Consider the following 21,750-nt stretch of genomic DNA (forward strand, 5'->3'; position numbering starts at 1 on the left):
GGTGTTTTTAAAATGATTTCAATTGAGTCATGTTTCATGTTGAGCAATGTTGTTTAGTCATGCCCCCTGTTTCATTCATCATCCTCATGATAACAGGCCAGCATCATTATTCTCTCCACAGGACAGTAGGACACAACACAGCCAGTCAAGGCTGAACAGCCAGGGTCATGATACACATCAATTACCTGCTTTGCCTGATACCCTCTGTGGGGAATGCCCAGAAAACTTTATGTCACCACTAAGAAGCCTCGAGAACGAGCACTCAAGTAGTCAAAAGGTCACGAATGCAACAAGACCCATTTTTTTTAAAAGAAGGAACAAGATAAGAGCGCTAAATGGAAAGGGAGTTGTGTTTCTACTCTGATAATGGTTGTTTGTGCAATAACAGCGTCAGCCAGGCTCAACTGAGAAAATGTTTTCTCTCCGCAGATTGATCGCAGCAGAGATGGGGAGAATCCACTCTATCCAGCCAAAATGTGGTCTGCCTGTTGAACCTCTACTCTGGACAAAAATGTCTCACTTTCTCACACTGGTGCAGAGCAGTATCAGCAGCCGCCCAAAGAGGTACAATTCTTGACAAAATTATCTCACTGTATTTGTATTTTAGAGCTCACACAATCTGAGCATCTGAACACAACATGTTCCTTAATATTTACAATGCAACCAAAGCCTCTCACAGTTGGCGACTGAGCAGCAGCACCCAGCAAGTGAGGACTACTCGCATTGTTCAAGAGCACCAGTAGCTTTGCTAAGCCATGTTGCAAGTTCCGTTTTTTCTATAAAATTAAGTCTGGATGTTGGGCTCAATCAGCAAAACAACTGTTTTGCCAAGGAATGTTTAAGTTGATGACATGACCTGCCATATTAAACCTTAACAACTATTTTAGAATTATAGTTATAAAACGGAGCATGGCCTATCTATCACGCCAGATTTATTGACAACAAGATTTTGGTGGACAATGGCATGCTCTGTCTGAGAGAGAGGAGAAAAAAAGTCTTTACCACATGTATGCTAAGGGTTTACCTTTAGGTTTATGGGTTTACTTTGCCCTACAATCACAACACAGGGGCACTTGAGCAAACCAGAGAGGTACATTAACCAACTAGAAAGGCATTCTTTGGCTGCTTGGGCCTCTCATAGATGTACTTGAAATTTGGAAATGTTTCCCATGTTTTTACCAGTTTGAAGATCTGAAGAACAGCCCAGCCAATTGGCCATTCATTAAATCCCTTCCCTGAACACTGATTGTCCAATCATAGCATAGCAACTGTAACTAAGCACGGCAGGTCTGTCAAGCTTTGGAATTGTCCACATGCCTGAGCGGTGTGCGGTGTGAGGCATTAAAAGTTTGGAGGGGGCTGTTGTCTTTTTAGCCTTAACAAAACCAAAATCACAAGAGTAAAAGTGTAAAGACTGGATTAAACAGTGTGCTTCTCTGCTCTAACATAAACTGAAAACATTAGTATGCCCAGCTAACTAGCTTAATACTAACAGTACTAACCTAATCCAGCATTACTTCAAAGGCCACATTATCAACTAACAACATTAGTTCGTGGGGTTACAAGTTACATTTAAAAAAGCTCCATTGATGACTAGCACATCCACTGTGTGTTTTTGTATACTTCTGTCTAAACCAACTGTTTCAAAAATGACTAAGAATTTTTCATTCTTCAATCATGATTTGCCACCTTTATCATTGGAAACTGCATTATGTGCTGTGCAAGAATGGAAAGCTTGACAGGCATAGCAACAGTAACTAAGGGGGGGCGGGTTTTAGTTGATGGTCATCTGTCCTGTTAGGTGTAGGACGGATTCAAATTAATGTATGAGTGAGAGAAGAGAGCTGTCAATTATCTATACTGTACTGGAAATTACATCAGTTTTAAACAAATACCCACCGAGCTGGCGTTGGGAAGCTACCTCACTGGTAGATTTTTGCAATCATCCCTTTGATAGAAACCAGCAACATTTTCCACATCTTTATTTTTTTTGGCAGCAGCACTTCCACTGATGCCTTATCATTTTCTCACATACCACATTTCTCAAACCTGCCTACGGTGCTCCTCTCCACCCATACATTGTCCTTTAAGTAACGAAACAGTCAGTGCTCAAATTTTGTTGGCAAGTTCACCTCTCTCACCATGTGGATAAAGGCCGTCACTGTGAGCTGCCATTGGTCAGCGGGACAAGGCGGGGGCGTGGCCTCCGTGGCAATGACATTGCATTATCTCTGACAGGGGTCACGGGGTGAGAGGTGAGAGGGGCCTTCCAGACACTACAAAGAAACAGAGCTCGGCCACAAGCTTCCTGCAGAGCTCTCCCTTATCGGTCAAATGTTCAACCTTGTTTATGTTTGAGCGAAGGGGTCGGAAGTCCACGCAAACTGAAGCTGAAGGCCCAGAGTCTCTGAGTCGCTTTTGAACAACTGGAGTTTCTTCTTTGAGTTTTATCACGTGGGCAAGGCGTTTGGCACTGGAGTGAGTCATCCATTAAAGAAAGAGACAGTGGAGGACAGTCATTTATCATAAGACGTTTCAGCTTCCTGGATTCAGATTTAAGAGCAAGTCAGTGTAAGTTAACTTCTTTGTCATCAGGAAAACAAGACACAGACAACTGTTCTAATTCTAAGTCAGTATTTTCTGGTTTGTCTAATGTTTCAAAATGAATCCATTTTAGACCACTTGCATTAACAAGCCCGATCTACAGGTATTTTGTTATTTTCTGCTGTGATCCCGGAGGAAAAAAATCTTTGTTTGTTACAAGACAGACAATATCCATTTAAGATAATAATGATTGTGTTTCTTGCGAATATGACCACCTATAATGCATTAAAACAACCTTAAAAGACCTCAACCAAGTTCAGTTCAATTCAGTTTTATTTATATAGCCCCAATTCATAGCATAAGTTATCGCATTGTACTTTTCCTATAGAGTAGGTCTAGACCAAACTCTTTATAAAATTAGCAAGCTGAAAGAAATATCCATTTAGTCTAATCTTTGAATTTCACATTTTTTATTCCATCACCAACAGTTAAGTGTTGGAAAATTCAACCAACATAAAATTATGCAGGTGAAATGGAGCACAGAGAAGAAGTGGACTATTACATGAGATACATGTTCAATCTCTCAAGAGAATATGAGTTTTATTCTATTAACTAAGGATTTTGTCTGGGTTAACGTCTACTCTTACATTTAACTCTTTTTTTCTTTTAAATTTTGTTTTTACACAGAATTTAACAGTTTATTAATATTACATTTTTTTAAAATAAAACTCCTAATTTGTACAATGTGTGATTATGTACATGCTATTTTGTATACAATGTGATATTACACACTGCAATATGCATCTACAGAAGCAGACTGCACCACATTTAGAGGCCCAATAGATGGTGCTATATTGTGAGACATTTGTGTGACTGAGTGGCTTGACAACTCAAAATTATCAGGAAAATATCAATAATTAGGATATAGACAATAATGAAGAGTGTTGGTAAAGGATTGCTACAGCATAATTTATGAGATTTGAGATTTAAGAGATGAGATTTAAGAGGTTAATTTATGGTTAAAACCCTGCATGAGTGACATGACACACACATATACCCATACACAGAGACAGAGAAGACCAAGAATTTAAAAAAAAGCAAAAGGGATTTTAAACAGTCATCAGAGAAACTTTTGTACTTGAGAATGTACAAGTACTGGTATGAATGTGATCTTCAGAGGAAATGGTAAAAGAAAGGCAGAGAGAGAGCAGGAAGAGGCTGCACCTGCAGAGGAGGTCTTCAGCTCTCAAGCCACCCGCTGTGCAAAGAGAGAGACACGGAGAAGAAGAGAGAGAGCGACGGAGCGAAAGAAGCTGCAGCAGCTGCAAGGTTCGGAGAGAGAGTGCACAGTAGAAGTCAGAGATGGGAGAGAAAAGAAAGAAAAGCAATGGAAAGCAAGAGTGCAACCTCTTCTTCTCCAAAAGGCCCCCTGCTATGTCTCCCGTTTGCACTCCCACGAATCGCATAAAACTGCAAAAAGGGAAAAAAAAAGAGAAAAATCAGCAGTGCTCGGTTGGTGTTTGAAATCATATGTAAATAAGGCACATTGATAATGAAGCGCCAGAGGAGGAAATTCCACTAATTACCTTACAGAGACTTGACAAGGAGCAGGAGGCGAATGTACTTGTCTCATGAAAAGGACAGAAAAGAGAGGAAAAGATCTGATGGCAAGGCGACAGGTTTCCATTTAAAGTCAATGGAAGTCTTTCATTTAGCTTTTGACTCTGAGTAATCATGGGTTTCTATGATAAAGTCAGTTTGTTAAGTTAAAGAAATGGATGAGTTGAATAGGAATCAGGGTGATTCACCATTTAACTGTGTGTTTTAATTCACATTAGCGAGGAGATAGATAAATTATGCATGTCAGAGGGGGTCGATTTTAAATAACAGACAGATTTCATGGCCAGTAGATGTGAATTAAACACTCTGACAGCTATATTCTAGGCCTACATTTTTTGAAAATGCAATTTTCATCATAGTATTTTCACAATTTCAGTTGACAATAGAAGTAAAATATATGATAACTCTTTAATTTTTCAAAAGATCCAAAGTCAAGCAGCTATTTAATTTTTTTTTTTCATATTTGCTTGCAGGTACACAGATGGATAGTTTAGATCTCAACTTGCTTTTATTCAATCAATCCTTCCTTGATCTGCCTATCCACAGCAGGAAGGAAGACTGAGTGAATGGACCAGAGGAAGATAATATACAAAAATGACTTGTGTTGATGAGGATGTGTAGGAGGAGTTGTATAAGGCAGCAGAGCCTCTGTGTCACAACTATAAACAAGGCTCTGCTCCTCTGCTTTTATTGTGCGTTCCTAACAGGCCTCACTAAATTATGTCTACAAGTGTGTATAATACTGGAGCATCTGTTTGTTCCCCTTCGAATAAATAGGTAGTGTTTAAATTACACTGTTTAAATTACCCTCTTATCGTGGCCTGGCGACTGTATAGGAAACACGAAAATTAATTAGGAGACGGATGCTTGCACAGCATTTCTTCCAGGTGCATTTTGCACTGACGTCCAACAACATTAGTGCCTTCTTTGATAGATTGAGTAATCAACAGAGTAAAAACAAGGCATGTAACCTCTCAATGAGACTCACCGAACTGCTTCGGTTTACAAACATGCTCCGAGAAGAAAAAATGTCGAGTTCATGACAAAGTTGGTCTTCCATATCTGCATTCTTTCAGCAAACTTTCTTACTCCCTCCAACAACTGTGCCATTAAAGTCTTGTTTTCCCTAAATTTATACATGTTAAGTTCAAATTTTTTTTCCCTTAGCTGCTCTGTACAGACACTTTCTTTATATAATATTATCTTTGTCAAATGTTCAAAAAAAAAACATCAACCCATGGGGATTTCTGAAGGCCAGTACTTTAACATGTGTGTAACTAATATAGTTTTTATGATCAAATCAAGGATTTTTTAAAATTATCTTTTGAAAGAATTGCAAGAAGTCTGTGTTTTTTCTTTAACAGTTTTTTTTCCATGGTTGACAATCCTCTGAAACAGCATCTACAGTAAACCACAGGACACTTACTGCTGAAATCCAGACAAATCAAATTCTTTTAGGGTGAACAGTTCTTAAAGGCAGGTGAGTCACCATGTGTAAGGGGAAATTCTGGGTTAATTGAGCCTTTTAAAAGAACATTTGAAGAATTAGTTAGCAAAAAAACATAATAGTAGCCTACCACTTTACAATGAGGAATACTTAGAAAGTGTTTAACATGTCTTTCTAGTTCCTTTCTTCTTTGTCACGTCTTTAACTAGCTTGTTATTAATTGAGAAGGATCCCTCCCATGTCCCATACTTCTAAAGACTATCCATGCCCAGTGGTGGAATGTAGCATGTATATTTACTCAAGTACTGTGCTTAAGTACAATTTTGAACTTGTACTGTACTTGAGGGCTTCCATTTTGAGTTACTTGCACTTCTACCCTACTACATATCAGAGCAAAATATTATGTTTTACGTCACTACATGTATCCGTCAGCAATAGTTACTGGTTACTTTGCTGATTAAGATTTTACAGACATATGACATATTGTTAGAGTTTAAACTACCCAACAGTATATAAGGTAGTTAAAATTAGCTCCAGCTGGAACAACTACAACAGCAAAATGTTACTTCCACATGAATGCATCAGTAATATAATAAATAACAATGTAACAATCATAGGGGCCATTTGTCTGCAAAACAAGTACTTTTACTTAAACTGTTTTTCTAAATGAAACTTATTGGTGGTGTATTTGTATGATTCTGATTCTCAAACTAAAAGCTGAAGCTCTTATCTTTTTGCAGCCTTTGGTATAAAGCATCACACACTGGCTAAATTGGCAATTATAAATGTGGTATGTGCAGTTTATTGACATCACCTTAAGCGACTCTTAGGTGTTAAACTTTGGCTGCCAATGTGCCCAATTGCATTTTATAGTACAGCTATGAATCAAAGACACCCCTCTTTCATGCAACATTCCTTAAAACGTTGGAGTGACAATCTTGGCTTCTACATTACAAAAAAATGTAATTTCAGTGTTTTTTACCTCTTACAGTCCTGTGGCTCTGCGAGAGGTGCCCAGCTTTGAGACTTTGTCATTTGAAATGGATTCATTGAAGAGACACCTCTCGCAGATTGACTCACCAACTGTCCTCTGCCACAACGACCTTCTGACAAAAAACATCATCTACAATAACAAAGAGGGTGAGGAACTGCCGTGCACATCACTGACACTGGAAAATGTGATGGATATGATACTGAAATAAGCTAGTTTTGAATTATTTTCATGTAGCAGATTTCCATCAGTGACAAGCAATAAAACCAACTGAATATTCATAAGAATAACATACTGCCTTATGCTTAACTCTGTAACTGTAGCTTTGTGATTGAAGAGTCTCAGTCTGTTAGTTAAGCTAATGTTAAAATACATGAATGTGTTTCTTTTCATCAGTTTGAAATAATGCAGCTCATAGAGTCTTCATATCTTTTTCCTTTATTTTACATACAGAAGCAAACCTTTGCACTACTGAAAATGCATTCCCATTTTATTAAATATCTTACCTCATATGTAGTATCCTTTTATTGTGATTTTATTTCTCTCACATATTTTACAAGGATGGCCCCGGGTGACTCTCAGTTAAAAGAGACTCCTTGTTCTTTTGACTCCCACGAGGTTCTGTACTTTCAATAAAATGAGGGATAGTCGTCAGTTATACGCCTATACCTAAGATGTTTTCGTCATGTTGTCCTGGTAACCGCTGCTGCTTTCACTCTCCTTCCCCTTCAGGAATGGTGAAATTCATTGACTACGAGTACGCCGATTACAACTACCAGGCCTTCGATATTGGCAATCACTTCAATGAATTTGCTGGTAGGTCTGTGTTGTGATGAAAAGAAGTTCAATTTTCCTCCAAATCTTTTTCACGGCCCGAACATATAAAATTGCCAAATGTGGAATATTGAATGAAGTAGAAATAGTATATACAGTATGTGATATGCAGAATCATTGTCCAGTTTGTGCTGTCTCTTTGACTACAATATCATTTTATCTTTCTGCCATTATGTACCATGAAACTGTGTCCTTCTTGTGATGCTGCCAAGACAAATTGTTATATTCAGTATGTATTCTGCGTGTTGATAAGCGTGGTTTTGATGTACCAGCTGTGTCACAGCAAAGCTTGACAGGGTTAATTTGAACATTTGTGAAACAATCATTAATTTAACACTTTTAGAATAACCATATCGTGTCAGCTTTCAAGTCAACACTTGCCAACTCCAAATGATTGTAACTGAAATAAGGTCTGAAATATAGCTGTGCTTGTGCAAACTTGGTGCAACTCCTAAATTATCATGATACCAGTACTAGTGCAGAACAATGGGAGTGTTGTACTATTTTATTAATAGATTATTATTGATGATGTTCTAATGTGTAAGTAGCATTTAACTGTTGCAGTTCGACATACTGCTAATTTAAACTATTTTTATACTGTTGAGTTGTTTTATCCATAACAATGTGTCATATTGCATAAACTCATCATAATCTCTTCTATGGAAACTCTTGATTTGAAAGTAACTAGTAACTATAGCTGTCAAGTAAATGTAGTGAAGTAATATGTACAATATTATCTTCTGAAATGTAGTGAAGTAGAAGTATAAAATGGCATAAAATGGAAATACGAAGTAAAACTATAATACGATAAGTTCCTACGATTTGTACTTAAGTACTGTGGTAAATGTACCTAGTTACATTCCACCACTGAGACTATTTGTTTGTAACATGAAAACTGGGAAGAGCATTTTTCCCCTTTTTCTGTCAGACCTTCAAGATTTTTCATCGGCGCTTAGGTGAAGGTGTCATCATCCAGTCTCCATGCTTCTTTGTTATAACTTGTGCTTTTTAATATATGTGTTCGTAACATCATGTTCACTGACGGGGACAAATAATTTTAACAATTTATGTAGAATTGACAAGTGTTGAATGAAGAGATGAGCTGATGTAGCTCCGTGGCAAATCTTCAAAACTATCAGCTACGTAGTTTAGGCATTGTGTTGAATTTTGATACTGACAGTAGTTCCACTAACATGTGCCTATGTGTGTTTTGTGTTGAAGGTGTGAATGATGTTAACTACAGCCTCTACCCGAGCCGGGAGCTGCAGAGGGACTGGCTGATGGCCTATCTGGAGAGTTACAAGCACAGCACAGGACATGAGGTCACTGTTACAGAGGCAGAAGTTACGCAGCTCTACATTCAAGTCTGCAAATTCTCACTGGTAAGTGTCGACTCCCACTGACTTTGTTGAAATGTTGAAATATGTCATTATGTAGTGCCTCAACACTTTGGAAAGACTTTGGAAAGTGACAAATCTCTCAACAGTTATTTCCTTTTTTAAGTTCTGCTCTTGGAGGGATTCAGATATCTCAATATTACAAGATTAGTGTGTGCATTTCGACAATATCCATATGTGTGCAGACCTCTTAAATGACAGGGCGGCAACACCTCACCATCACATTTTAACAATTTACTTTTCCAGCGCCCAGAAAAAAAAACTCCCCAATGAAAACCAAACCCGATCCACAGCTGACCCACCACTGTTCAAAGTCTGATGGACTCCATCTGAGTAGATTAGAAACTGCCGCAGGGAAAAATGAAAGACAGCAGCCAAAATTATTTTTCTTATGACCACAATTTTCATTCTTTGGTGGCTCAAGTGGTGCTGGGATATCTGTCTAAAAGTGCTTTCATAGCTCAACACAATATGCAGAATTGTCCTACCAATTTTGGGGTGGTGTGAATGTCTCTTGAAATAGCCCAGAAATGATGAGGAAGCATATTACTTTTTAAAATAACTTGCGCCTCAGCCAAAAAACGGAGAGGGAGAAGTGAGATGAGGGAAAAGAAATAAAGCCTGGAATGGAGTGAGAGAGGCGATAACATCATATTGATTGAAATCAGATTTTCTATGACAAACCGAGGAGGACTCTTGACTCAAGGGAAGTGGGAGAAATTGATCACTGACGCTTAACAAGCCAAGTTTCCAGCTCGACTCATTTTGACAAGCTGTGTGTCAAAATGAGGGATACTGATAATTGAGAAAATCACAGGGTCTATTTTTCATAATTTCATGGAATTGAGCTGAAACTTTGTTTAAAAATATTCACAAATAGTGGCATTTTGCCAACTAAATGTTGTATTTATGTTCACTTTATTCACTTTTATATTTGAAGCATTTCATTGCTTGTTTTCCCTTGGCATGTGTAAAGGCCCAGAGACAAAAGAAACAAATTATCCAATATTCAATATTTATCTTCTCTTCTTACGGTAATATAAAACATTATGCTGACCTGAAAACAGGATTCCTTTTGATAATCGATTCATTGTTTAAGTAAGTGTTCCCTTTTCACTTTCTCAAATGTGATATTTGCTGGTTTTCTATGATAGTAAATTAATTGGCTTTGGGTTTTGGACAGTTTGTCTGAGAAAACAAGCAATTTCAAGACATCATCTTTGCTCTGGGAAATTGTGATCGGAATTTTTCACTATTTTCTGACATTTTATAGATTAAAACGATTAATCAGAAATTATTGTCAGATTATTCGCTAACGAAAACAATCGTTATTTGCAGCCCAGTCCCTTTTCAATCAGAAGTGGCACAGTGAAAGTTGTGTCCACACAATTTTTGAACATTCATTTGCACCATACAGATCTCACTAAGATTTTAAAATAGTTTCACATCACATCTGGTAAAACCAGATGATATAGTTGATTATGTGTAACTGCCTTTGGAAAAGTTCCAAAACAGCAATAATTATCAATTCAGTTTGATGCCTTTTAATGTTTTTTTGTGGGGTTTTTTGTTTCCTTTTTTATGAATTGGATTAAATGCTATTTTATCCTTTTGTATCACTTTCATATCACTTGGTAATTGCTTGGAATAATCAAACTACATTGAATTTACGCTATTGTTAAGTCTCAGTTGATAAGAATACAGATGAATAGTCAAAACTCAGGAACCAAGGAAACCAGTCTGCACTGAAGGAAGCTGTGTGGCTCCGCTGTGTGGCATCGACAAAGCCTGGCCAGTTGCCAAAGCTCTGCGGCGTGAAGCTGCCTCCTTCAAACCGTAATCCCTGGCAAACTGTGCCAAGACGCAGTGGGGTCTTTACCACTCGTCCTCTCCTCCACAGGGATCCCCCGTGATGTCGAGGCTAAAGCCTGCAGCTCTGTGATGTCACTCACCACACATCTCTCATCTCCGTTTTTCTCAATGGCTCCCTGTCACTGATGGTCTCTGCTTAGTGTTAGACTAATGCTCTCTTAATGGAGAGCAGTTATTAATCATAATGGAAACACACTCAATCTCTTCAACTAAAGACAGAGATTAGAGATGAAAATCTGCCAGGGAGGGGAAAAAAGCCCAGGGAAAACCGCACATTGCTCTTCAAGTATTTCATTCCACCCTTTATTTGATTATCAAATAAAAATGTGATTATATCACTGGGCCACAGAACAGAGGCCTGTCTGGATCTTATTAGGACTTGCTATTAGTGGTCCTACCATGAAGATTTACAATAAGGGTGGAGAACAACAGAAATTTATGGAGGCATTGGAAGTCCGCAAGCCTAAGTGAGCAAAGCCATTAAGGAGGGAACCATTCAATACAGAGGTTTGTCATTCTGACTGAGCAGCGTGCAACTGGCAGGCAGCAGCAGCAGCAGCAATTATGGGAGCAGTTATATATAACACGACAACTGGAGGTCAGTGAAGTGTGTTTTTACAGTTCGGCTCTATGGCACAAGAAAATGTAGCAAAGCATCAAAGAAAAACTAAGTTGAAAGTTGGTGAAAGCATACAGCACCTGTGCTATTGAATTTAGAACAATCAGCACCACATATTTTCACATACTTTAACTAAGTGTGCAAATACCACAAACATATTCCAGATTCTAACACTTTTGAAACATATTCCAGTCCTGTAGAAATATCATGGACTGCCTGCATGTAGTTAATGAGTCTGTCACTCAATTAGATGGATCCAATTCAGCCTCTGTCAGCAAGCATTTGCCCTGCTGAAGTGTTCTTGAGCAAGACACTGACATCTGACCCCTGTGACCTCCCTGCAGGGGGGCAAGAAGAAGTGTGCTTTTGAAGCTTTAATTGGATAGTCAAAAGGGCGTATATTGCATGCCAGTCACACATTCTTGCTGCCATTCCTTTAAAGACAACATCAAGTATTGTACTGAGCATGCAAACACAGACATCAAAGTATGTTCTTTAATGTTACTGCTTTAGTTTTAATAAACCACACACGTTCTATAGTGCTTTAATTCAACATTTTTTTCAAATGAATTACTACTTCAACTGTTTTACTCTGCAACTTTGATAAAAGCAGACATGAAGTTCACTGTTGGATTACTGTACCCCAAACAAGTTTGAAGTCTCGTCAAGTATTTTCATTTTGTAATAAAATGAGTGAAAACCAATGGCTGCCTGGAGATGCAGAGACATTTTCAAAATCTTAAAAACTTTAGCATGCTTTTGAAACTAGTTTAGTTAGTAATAGATTGTCATGAAAACTACTAGTATGGTCCCTTTAATGTTTTTTTCTTCCTCTTCCACCAGGCATCCAACTTCTTTTGGGGTCTGTGGGCCATCCTACAGTCACGGTACTCCTCGATTGACTTTGACTTCCAAAGGTTTGTATTTCTGACAGCTTAAAGGTCTCATGAAATAGAAAGAAAAAAAACTTTTCCATGTGGTTACCTTGTACTGTCCACAATTGGAGGTGTGTGTCTGGGTGTCAATTTGCATAAACATTGTTCTAGTTTACTAAAGCGCTGCGGTTGTGACGTTTTGTACACCGAATGCTGCACAAAATGTTACAAATTGTTAATATTCACCTCTACGTCCTCCTGACATTAAGCACCACCTTCACATTAACTGTTTCATGTAGAAACACATGAAACCACAAAGAAAAATATGAGTATCAGTGCAATTTAATGGGACCACCTTATTACTTAACAACATCATACATCACTTAAATACTCACAAATGGAAAAATATATCCTGTGCTTTGAATTCAAGCACTCACTATTTTATTGCAATGTTTAGACAAACAGGATCTTCATTAGGTTTGCCTGACAAAGAATTTGTTGGCAGAGAAACTGCAATAAAGGACTGGGAACTTGAGCCCAGAGTGTGGAAATATTTCATTTTTTTCCACCAGTGCTTCAAGACTCGGTGTACCCAGAATCTGGCATAAAACAGGCAGGACAAGCACACTTCTTCTACTCTTCTTGTCACTTTTAAAAGCAGACAAACTATTTACGCATTCAATTCTCTGCTTTTCTTCACATTTAAACCACAAATTGTGAAAAGATGAAAGCTCAGCTTTCAAAAAGACTTTCTAAAGAAATCCAAACTAATTTCTTTTGTTTTTAAATGTATTATGATCCACATAGGGAATAGTTATCTTTAAACAAGTCCAGGAGACATTCCTCTCTACCAGCAACCAGACAATAACGTTCAGGAGAGCAAAATGTTTCCCTTCACCCCCACTTTTTCGTCCTCTCCCCCTCCTCTGTGTGCCCCACACCCGCCACTGTTGTGATCGTGATCCTAATCACTATTGACATACGGCACCCTCCCCTCTGTGTGGCTTTCTCTGCTCGCTTGCTAGATCAGCGGCAGGGCCCCCGCCTCATTTCGATTTGGACCTCAGGAAATGTGATCCAGAGGGGTGCCGAGGCACAGAGGCACTATTGTTCCCATACCGTCGGTCCTCCCTTACATATACGTCTCTCATCCCTGGCTGGGCCACATGCGCATGCTAGACGTCTGCTCTTCTAAGCCGCCGGCTGAGGTTGTCCTAAAGTGCATGGTGAGGGTCGGGTTTCCTTTCTTTAACTGGAGGGTTAAACTGAAATGAGCTCAGAGAGCAACAGTAACGATGGGGAACCAGGTCTAACATTTGAAGGCATCGCTACCCTGCCAGCCTCTGTCCCCCAATACACACACACACACATAGACACACACTATTTCCTAATTCCCTCTGCCAACAGTGCTTAAGGATTCTTGGTTGTTCATGCTGTAAAGAAAGAGACAATGTGGATGGCGACTGTCAATTTGTCCTTGCTTTCATCTTTTCATTAAAATACAGTCACAGCGCAAAACCTTATGAGTCTGTTTGTTTAAATAACATAAAGCAACCTACATTTACATTCAATAGCAAAGCAATAAGTAATGTTACTGTGACTTTTTTATTTTGCTGTGAAAGTTTCTTACAGAGGAGGTTGAAGTGGATGCTTAAAGGCCATGTCACACAAGGATTTACGTACAATAGCTAGCTAACTGACACTTAGCAATAAAACTGAATGAAATGGTGTACAATCCCGGGAACAAAATGCCAGGGTGGAGTAACGTAAACGGCATAGTACAGAGAAAATAAAAAGAAGCTTGGGAGGCTATTGTGACTGACTAGTGTTAGCATGTCACAGCTGGCTAGCATATTTGCGGTAAGCTTGCCAGCTACAGTAGTTTACCAACTCAGAGTTGCCAAGTCTGCTTATAATACACAACTTTGGCCTCCCACAAATCCCCATGTGGACCTATCGTGCCCCTTCTCCCCCCCATTGGAAAAAAATCACCTAATCATGATTCACCTAATCATGATTCACCAATCATGATTAGGTGAATCATGTTGTAGTCTAACCGATCTGGTTTTATTGTGGTTACTGCCTAGTTATGAGTCATATTTCATAGGTTTATAGTTTTATTTTTAGAGTGCAACATTCTTATGAATTTTGTCAGAAATATATACCCTTTGTAATTAAACTATACGTTAATACAGTAGTTTATAGGTTGGTTGAGTCTAATTAAATTTAAACACATCTTTCATTTTAGAATGAAGGCATTATCTGTGGTGATTTGCATTTAATTTGTACCAAATAATATTGACTACTCTGATTTATTGTTTTTTATAGATGGTAAAAGTTAGTGGAGCACATGATTCTTCTTAGTTTTCCTTTTTCCTTTTTAAATTTAAATCAGCATTGTTACAGGCTTTTTATTTTCTGGCTAAACAGACTAGATGAAATCAGATTACATCTTTGTGAGTAATCCAACAATCACATATTCTGTCAATGTAAATTGTAATCATTACTGGATAATGTTTTCTAAGTTGTCAGCATCACCCTAAAACACAAGAGTAACCACCAAAGCTAATATAAATAAATTCTGTTTTTGCTTTTCAAACTCTTTTTTTCCTACCAACAGTCAGCGTTGGCTTCCTTTAACCATACCTTAAATAAATAGTTTGAAGTAGTTTAACAATTAGATTTTTGGGCCACTAGGGAGAATTTCTTATCCAAAACAACCTGACAGATACACAGTCATGGCTTGGGCTTTTGTTAGCTAGATGTGTGAGGACATCTCAGTGAAACTGTGTTTCTGTAATCTCTATAAACAGATACCTGCATAAGAATGCAGAATCTTTATGCAAGGGACAAGATGTTGGTATTGGAAGCGGTCTGGTTTCTGTTTGTAGTCCAAGTAGTATTGATCAGTCACGTTTGAGCAAGCTTTGGTTGCATGCAGGTAAACAGTCCGTGTGGAGAGCAGAAGAGGCGGATGCATTGGCCAAAATACAGTCTTGGAACCCATCGGCTATGTCTTACGACATTTTAGCTTTTTATCAATCCCGGAACCCTAGAGATGACAATGACCAACGCAAGGAAGAGGAAGTCTTGGCCCAGATATCCATTGTCCGGATATCCACTGGCTACACCAAAAGCGCAGAAACATTGGCCGTTGCCATTGCCATTGACAGTCTAAATTGTTGTCAGACAATAGCCGATGGGTTCCAAGATTGCTCTCCTAGTAACTTTTGGTTTCTGGAATTTCTGAAAAAAATTTCTGGCTCTTTAGGTGCTATATGTTCCCCTTTTCTCACCAGTCAGTTGCTAACTGTCTAATATATCAGTGAATCTTGGTTTTATTTTAGCCATTAATGATCTCTCCAAAACTTTAACCCAATTGTTTTAAGATTTTTTTTCTATTAGGGGGAATTCTTCTCCAAAACAAGCTGACTTGCATAACAAAATATCTGGCCCTATCTAGCGGATAATTTTGGTGCTGGGCAGTTAGCAAACAGTGAGTGTATCAAAGCCTCATTTCTGAAAACAGCTGCCTGCTACTACTGAAAACAGGGTTGAGAGACGGTGAGATTGAACTATACTGTAAATTTGCCATAAAATTTATTGCAGAGTTGGGTGATCATTCAATATGGGTTAATTACTGCAAGAGACCTTTTTCACATTAAACATAGTCATTTAATTTAATTTAAAATATAATGATTAATGCTGCTTTAACCCTAATTTACTTGTCATGACCACAACCTTACCCTTAGCATAACCAAGAAGTTTTATTTCCCTTAACTTGAGAGAGAACACACAACACACCGCTGCTATATGCTTTTGTGATAAACAAGTTCTTTTGAGGAAAGAGATAGGAAGTTAGAGTTAAACTCTGCGTGTGTGTGTGTGTGTGTGTGTGTGTGTTTCCTCCCACTGTTATCCCCCTGGGCCAAATCTCTGCCGACTTCCCAACGAGTGACAGGCGTCGCCCAGGCCTTGTGCATTAACCAGGGCCAGATGTAGATGTGACAATAGGGAGCCACAAGGGGAATGCAAACCCGCCCTCCCTCTGCCGTCCATATTTACTTTCCTTATATGATTTTATTCATGTGTTGAAAGTGTCTGAGAGTCAGCGGTTTAGATTTGTGGAAGTGTTGGCAAGGTGAGCTGTTATTTGACAAAGACATTATTATGAGGAAATGAACGAGGAGGAGGCCCACTGTTTGGAATAGCCTGACTGCAAAATTGAAGGAATTGTGCACAAAAGCATATTGTGAAATGGAATACCTGCTTTGGAGGGAGTTCATTTTCCCCTACTTCTAAATAGAAAAACGTTTCAGTTTCATCGTTGTTGATGATAAATGTTAAGCACGCTAGTTTTAGGTGTCAGCCTTAATAAAAATAGGGATGAATGGGATCCCCTGTGAAGGTTGCAGTTATTTTAAATGGGTAAACTCAAATATAATTAATTTTTTTTTATGGGGGGGTTGGTTGTGGGTAAGCTGACATTGAAGCTCTTTTCACTTTTTATTTTAACTAACGGAAATGTCAATTTTTCATTTTGAGATCTATCAAGTGGTGTTTAATTGTTTTTCACCTTGCTAGTGTAAAAATCGGATACTCATAACTTATAAGGGCAATCATATATTCTAAATGCTATGAATCGACATTTAGGGATATCTTGCCTTCTTAAAGGCAGAATAAATAGGATTTTTTGGTTGCTGTTTGCAAACACACGATTCAAAGTTGGCCCCTCCTTCCCGTCTCCACGAGAGAGAGAGAGGGAGAGAGAGAGAGAGAGAGAGAGAGCGTTACAGAATGAATGAAGAAAGGGATTGGCATTGGCGAGAACAAAGCAGTGAATCAGAGAAATAAAATGTTATTTTCTGATTGTTTCATGGCGGTTACATTCTAAAGTACAAATAAAATTGCCCACACATCCGCACAAACCTGCGGGAAGGAGCCACATTGAATGCAGCCGAAGCCAGCCTTCATCCTCTCTTCACTGTGTATGAGTGTAGCTCATAACCCTGCGCGCTGACAGAGCAAAGGAGAGACGGAGACAGCAATGTCGCTACATTTTTCCCTGTACTGTATTTTACCCTGCACGCGGTTATTGACTGGAGGTTACACCACTGCCCAAAGGTTGACGCCCAGAAACATCCCAAACACAGCAAACTAACAAGAAATACAGAAAATACAGGCAGAGGGACTCTGCAGATCACATCACTTTGTGTTGAAGTTGTTGGAACTAAAAAACACTTAGTCCTCTTGTGATTGTACAGTACTTTAACAGAGTGGAGTTTCTTACCTCACAAATGATCTTTAGTCAAGCACAGACACACAAACCCAACAACTGCCAAGTTTAATTTACTCACTTTAAAGTAACTCAGTTAATTAGTGCCAACTGATATTAGCTGCCGCCATCATTTAAACATTCGTTTGTCATTTAAACCGGCAACAGTGACAGTCTCAATAAAAATGACAATCTAATGCTTGAATGTTCTGTATGCTTCTTTGTCCTAATAAGAAAGCAAGAGGAGAGATACTGTAAAATATTCGATAACAGATTTGTTTTGTCAATCCAGGTGTCAGAACTCAGAGTCACTCGCACTGGTGCGACCAAATAATTTTTTACATTCACACACTCACATATGCAGTGAAATGCTCGCACTGTACCCACTGGCTCTCATAAAGGATAGCAGCATACTGCAACACTAGCAGGCTGAGGTGGAGAAAACATGGTAGAGTACAGTAAAGTGTTACGTTACTCAGACGTGAGCCATGAGGTTACCGCAGAGGTAAGCTGACAATCTGGCGAAGACTGGAGTGAAGAGCCAGGGTATAAATATTGCAGTGTCTTGATTGTGGATGGGCTTCAGGTGTGTGGTAGGCAGAGCAGGAGCGTCAGGTGATAGGAGGAACTGGAGTAGCCATGCCCAGACAGACACACATACACAGAGAGACAGAGGAGACTGGCAGGATCGTGACAGTAATCAACAGTGTCGGCTGGGATCCGGAAGACATATTGGACCAGGAGATCGGCAGTCTCGCGGGCAGTGGGGAGCTTAGGAAGTGCCACGAAGTGGACAGAAGCGGTCCGCTATCGTGAGGATGACCATGTTCCCTTGGCCGGTCACAAAGTCAAGAGCTGTATGGGACCAGGGACTGCTCGGCACCGGAAGGGGAAGCAGGAGACCCGATGTGAAGATTTTCCATGGGTGCAGACCGTACATGCTGCCACGTATGCCCGCATCTCTGCCACCAGAATTGCCTCTTAAGCAAAGTGAGAGTGCGATTAGCTCCTGGGTGGCAGGCAAAACGAGACATGTGAATCCACTGCAGGACCCTGGACCGTACGGCGATTGATACAATCGATTGGGGGGTCCATGGCCTGGGTCTGGTTTTGAGCGCTGTGCCTCTCTGACAGCTGACTCGATCTCCCAGGTGAGGGCAGCGATGATGCTGGTTGCGCGGAGAATAATCTCTGGGATTGAGGGAGATTCTCCAGTGTCCAATCCTAGAAAGCATTATAACTGCTTGCTTGTAGTGGGTACTGGTCAATCTGCTACTAACTTCACCTTCTTGGGGTCCGCTCTCACCTGCCCACACTCCAGGATGTACCCCAGGAACGACAGCGACTGGACATAAAACTCACATTTCTTTGCAGCACCAGGCAGACATGAGATGTGTTCAGACATGGACTTGGAGAAAATAAGGATGTCATCGAGGTAGATGAATACGAAATGGTTGAAGGAGTCTCGGAGGACATCATTGACCAGAGCTTGGAATACTGCTGGAGCATTCGTGAGTCCATATGGCATGACCAGGTATTCGAAGTGTACAAGGGGTGTGTTGAATGTAATCTTCCACTCATTGATGCACTTCTCAATGGTCTCTCTCTGGTCGAGATAAGTTGTACAGTCTGCTGAACCGGAGAGTGCCCTCCGGAAGGAGATCGATAGCACAGTTGTACGGGCGGTGTGGAGGAAGCGAAAGAGCTTGGTCCTTGCTGGAAACCCAGATCATGGTATGGCAAGACACTGAACCCCAAATTGCTCCCGAGGGCTGTGCCTTCGGTGTGTGAATGTGTGTGAATGGGGTGAATGTGATATGTAGTTGAAGTGCTTTGAGTAAAAAGAAAGGCGCTATATAAGTACAGTCCATTTACCATTTCTGCCTTAACCAGGTGAGACCAAGAACCAACGGAGAATAAGGAGATCATATGAGATGCAGCTGGAGGGTTTCACAATGGTTATCTGAGAGGACCAAAGAAACAGGGTGGCACGATGAGTAACCTTCGCCAGCAGCTTGCTGTCTAGGGCATTGGCAGTCAGGGGGCAGGGCTGAGTCTCAAGAAGCTCAGCAGGTATCCCAATCTGGGTGGCAAAATCCTGGTCCAGGAAACTGTCGTCAGCACCTGAATCAAAGCTTGGACAGGGTAAGTGGACTGATCATAGCGGAGGGTTGCATGCAGCTGAGTATGGGGAGGCTGTGGCGTGCAGGAGTTGTTTCTACTCACCCCCACGGTTATTGATGAGCTCCCCCTTTTAGCCGTAAGGGGCAGGACGCCACAGGGTAACTTGAGCTACCGCAGTAAAAACAATCCCCAGCCTGTAGTCACCAGGTGCGTTCGGTGGGAGAGAGGCAAGCTCGGCCTAGCTGCATGGGTTCTTCTGCAGAAACGGGGGCTGTAACTGGCACTTCCACTGTCGAGTAAGGCGGCGTATCTTTTGCTTAACAATTAAGAAATCAGAAACTGATTTTGGAGGATTGTCATGGAGAAATTTGATGTTTGCAGCCAAACAGCTGCCATATTTTTCAGTTTGAAAACCAGAAGCAAAGATTTTACACAGTGACAACCAGGTTTTACTTTCATCCAGTCAGGTTTAGGAAGGCTTTGTGTTGCTGTCGGAGTGAATGAGAGAACTGTCAATCATCTACTGTAGCACGTGGTTTACTTAAAATTAAGTCTGTCCAGAGAAAACGCCTTTTGAGTGTCACCAAACCACAATGAGAGAAGTGAAAATTGTCTGCTGGCTCTACCAGGCTCACACCAAGGATTTCTATTCCCCAATATTTTTTATTACTACTTTCCAGTGGCAAAGGTTAGACACATACTGTACTAACTGTCTCTATCAACAAGTTACAGGTGTGTATTCTATATCTAAAGGTGACCTAGAAGTGACGCAAAGAAACTACAAGAAATAAAGTATTCTAAGAAAAATTTCAAAGAGCAGACAACTGAAGCCAGACTCTGACACAATAATTAGAGAGCAGTTTTACCCATAGATACAGGTGGGGAACAGAGTGATGGAATACAAGTAACTAAAAGGCATGTGTCAGAATTATCTTTTTGTCTCACCGAGCAATAAGAGAGAAAAAACTGATTCGGCATAGAAGAGTTCAGTGAAAGCACTGATTAAAGGACAAACTCCTCTCTGTACCTCCATTTTCTGTGCTTTTGAAACTTCACTTAATTTCAAAGGGTATGGTATAATGGCCAAGGGCAACAGTGTACTCAGACATCAGATTTATTGAAGCGTTCGATAATATGGTTTGAAAAAATACAAAACCACTTTTCTTGCAGTTAAGTTCTGAAATGCGTTTAGGCTTTGGCACAGCTTTCAGACTCACTGCTTTATTGAATAGAGACTTGATGCTATATTGTTATGCAAGTTTTGCAAACACAAAATATAGTTCCCACCTTGAGCAATGAGCAGGTACTGCAGTGTGACCTGTGGCAAACACTGAAAAAAAACATTATTGTATGTTAACTTCCAATTGATGAGTCTACATCTTTATGATTTTTTGCTTTACATCTTTTATACTGCGCACACTGAGGGTGAGATAAAGACACAGCATATGATCCATAGCATGAGACAAATTTTTATAAATAACATGTACTTATGTTCTAGTTCAGTGAATGGAAAGCTCTGGAGACTTAGTATGTAAAAGGCCAGATATGTCAGAAAACTTCAAGTAGTTTAAATATCTGCAACAAACATTAAATGCAGACCGAACATTCAATTAAAATAATCATTAATATTACATAAATTACATTTACTATTGGAGTATTTTTCATATTTGTGATGCGTATTAAGACACCTGTGATTATGCACTTTAAAGGAGCACTACCCCAATTTTACACATTTAACTCATCTTAGTGAGCAACTGCTGAAAAAGCTGTTATATTTCCCGTGGCTCTGCAGGAGCTTTGTCAGGTCTGAGAAAATAATCCTGATGATGTCATAGTGATGTCATCTGGGTCATCTCAGCTTGGGTTTGAGAATTCAAGTTTTCTTGAGACTTTCTTGAGACTGACTTTTTTAACGGAAAAAATGGGAATGTTGAGTTGGCATTTACCAGGCAGGGATGGTCAGATCCAGTTGCACTGTGAGAATTGTAGGATCCAGAATCTTTTGAGTTTGACCCAAACTCGCTACTAAGAGTATCTCAGCCTCTGCTTCCTTGTTTTTGACAATTCTTTTTTAAATCTGTGGTTCACAAGTCCCTCAACTTTATGAAAGTGCAATACTAAATTGTTTAAGTACACCTTTAAATAAACCTTC

General features: G+C 39.7%; 1 protein-coding gene across 1 annotated transcript in view; it reads left to right on the plus strand.

Moving 5' to 3' along the window:
* The window catches only part of zgc:113516 (uncharacterized protein LOC541449 homolog), a 39,249-nt gene that overhangs the window by 12,514 nt on the left and 4,985 nt on the right, over positions 1-21,750 (plus strand). Inside the window, exons 3-7 of the mRNA XM_044192630.1 lie at positions 430-564; positions 6,603-6,751; positions 7,335-7,418; positions 8,658-8,818; positions 12,168-12,241. Coding sequence (XP_044048565.1) covers positions 430-564; positions 6,603-6,751; positions 7,335-7,418; positions 8,658-8,818; positions 12,168-12,241 — 603 coding nt within the window. The remainder of the gene's footprint in view (positions 1-429; positions 565-6,602; positions 6,752-7,334; positions 7,419-8,657; positions 8,819-12,167; positions 12,242-21,750) is intronic.

Source organism: Siniperca chuatsi, linkage group LG4, assembly GCF_020085105.1.
Source record: "Siniperca chuatsi isolate FFG_IHB_CAS linkage group LG4, ASM2008510v1, whole genome shotgun sequence".
Classification (NCBI taxonomy): domain Eukaryota; kingdom Metazoa; phylum Chordata; class Actinopteri; order Centrarchiformes; family Sinipercidae; genus Siniperca; species Siniperca chuatsi.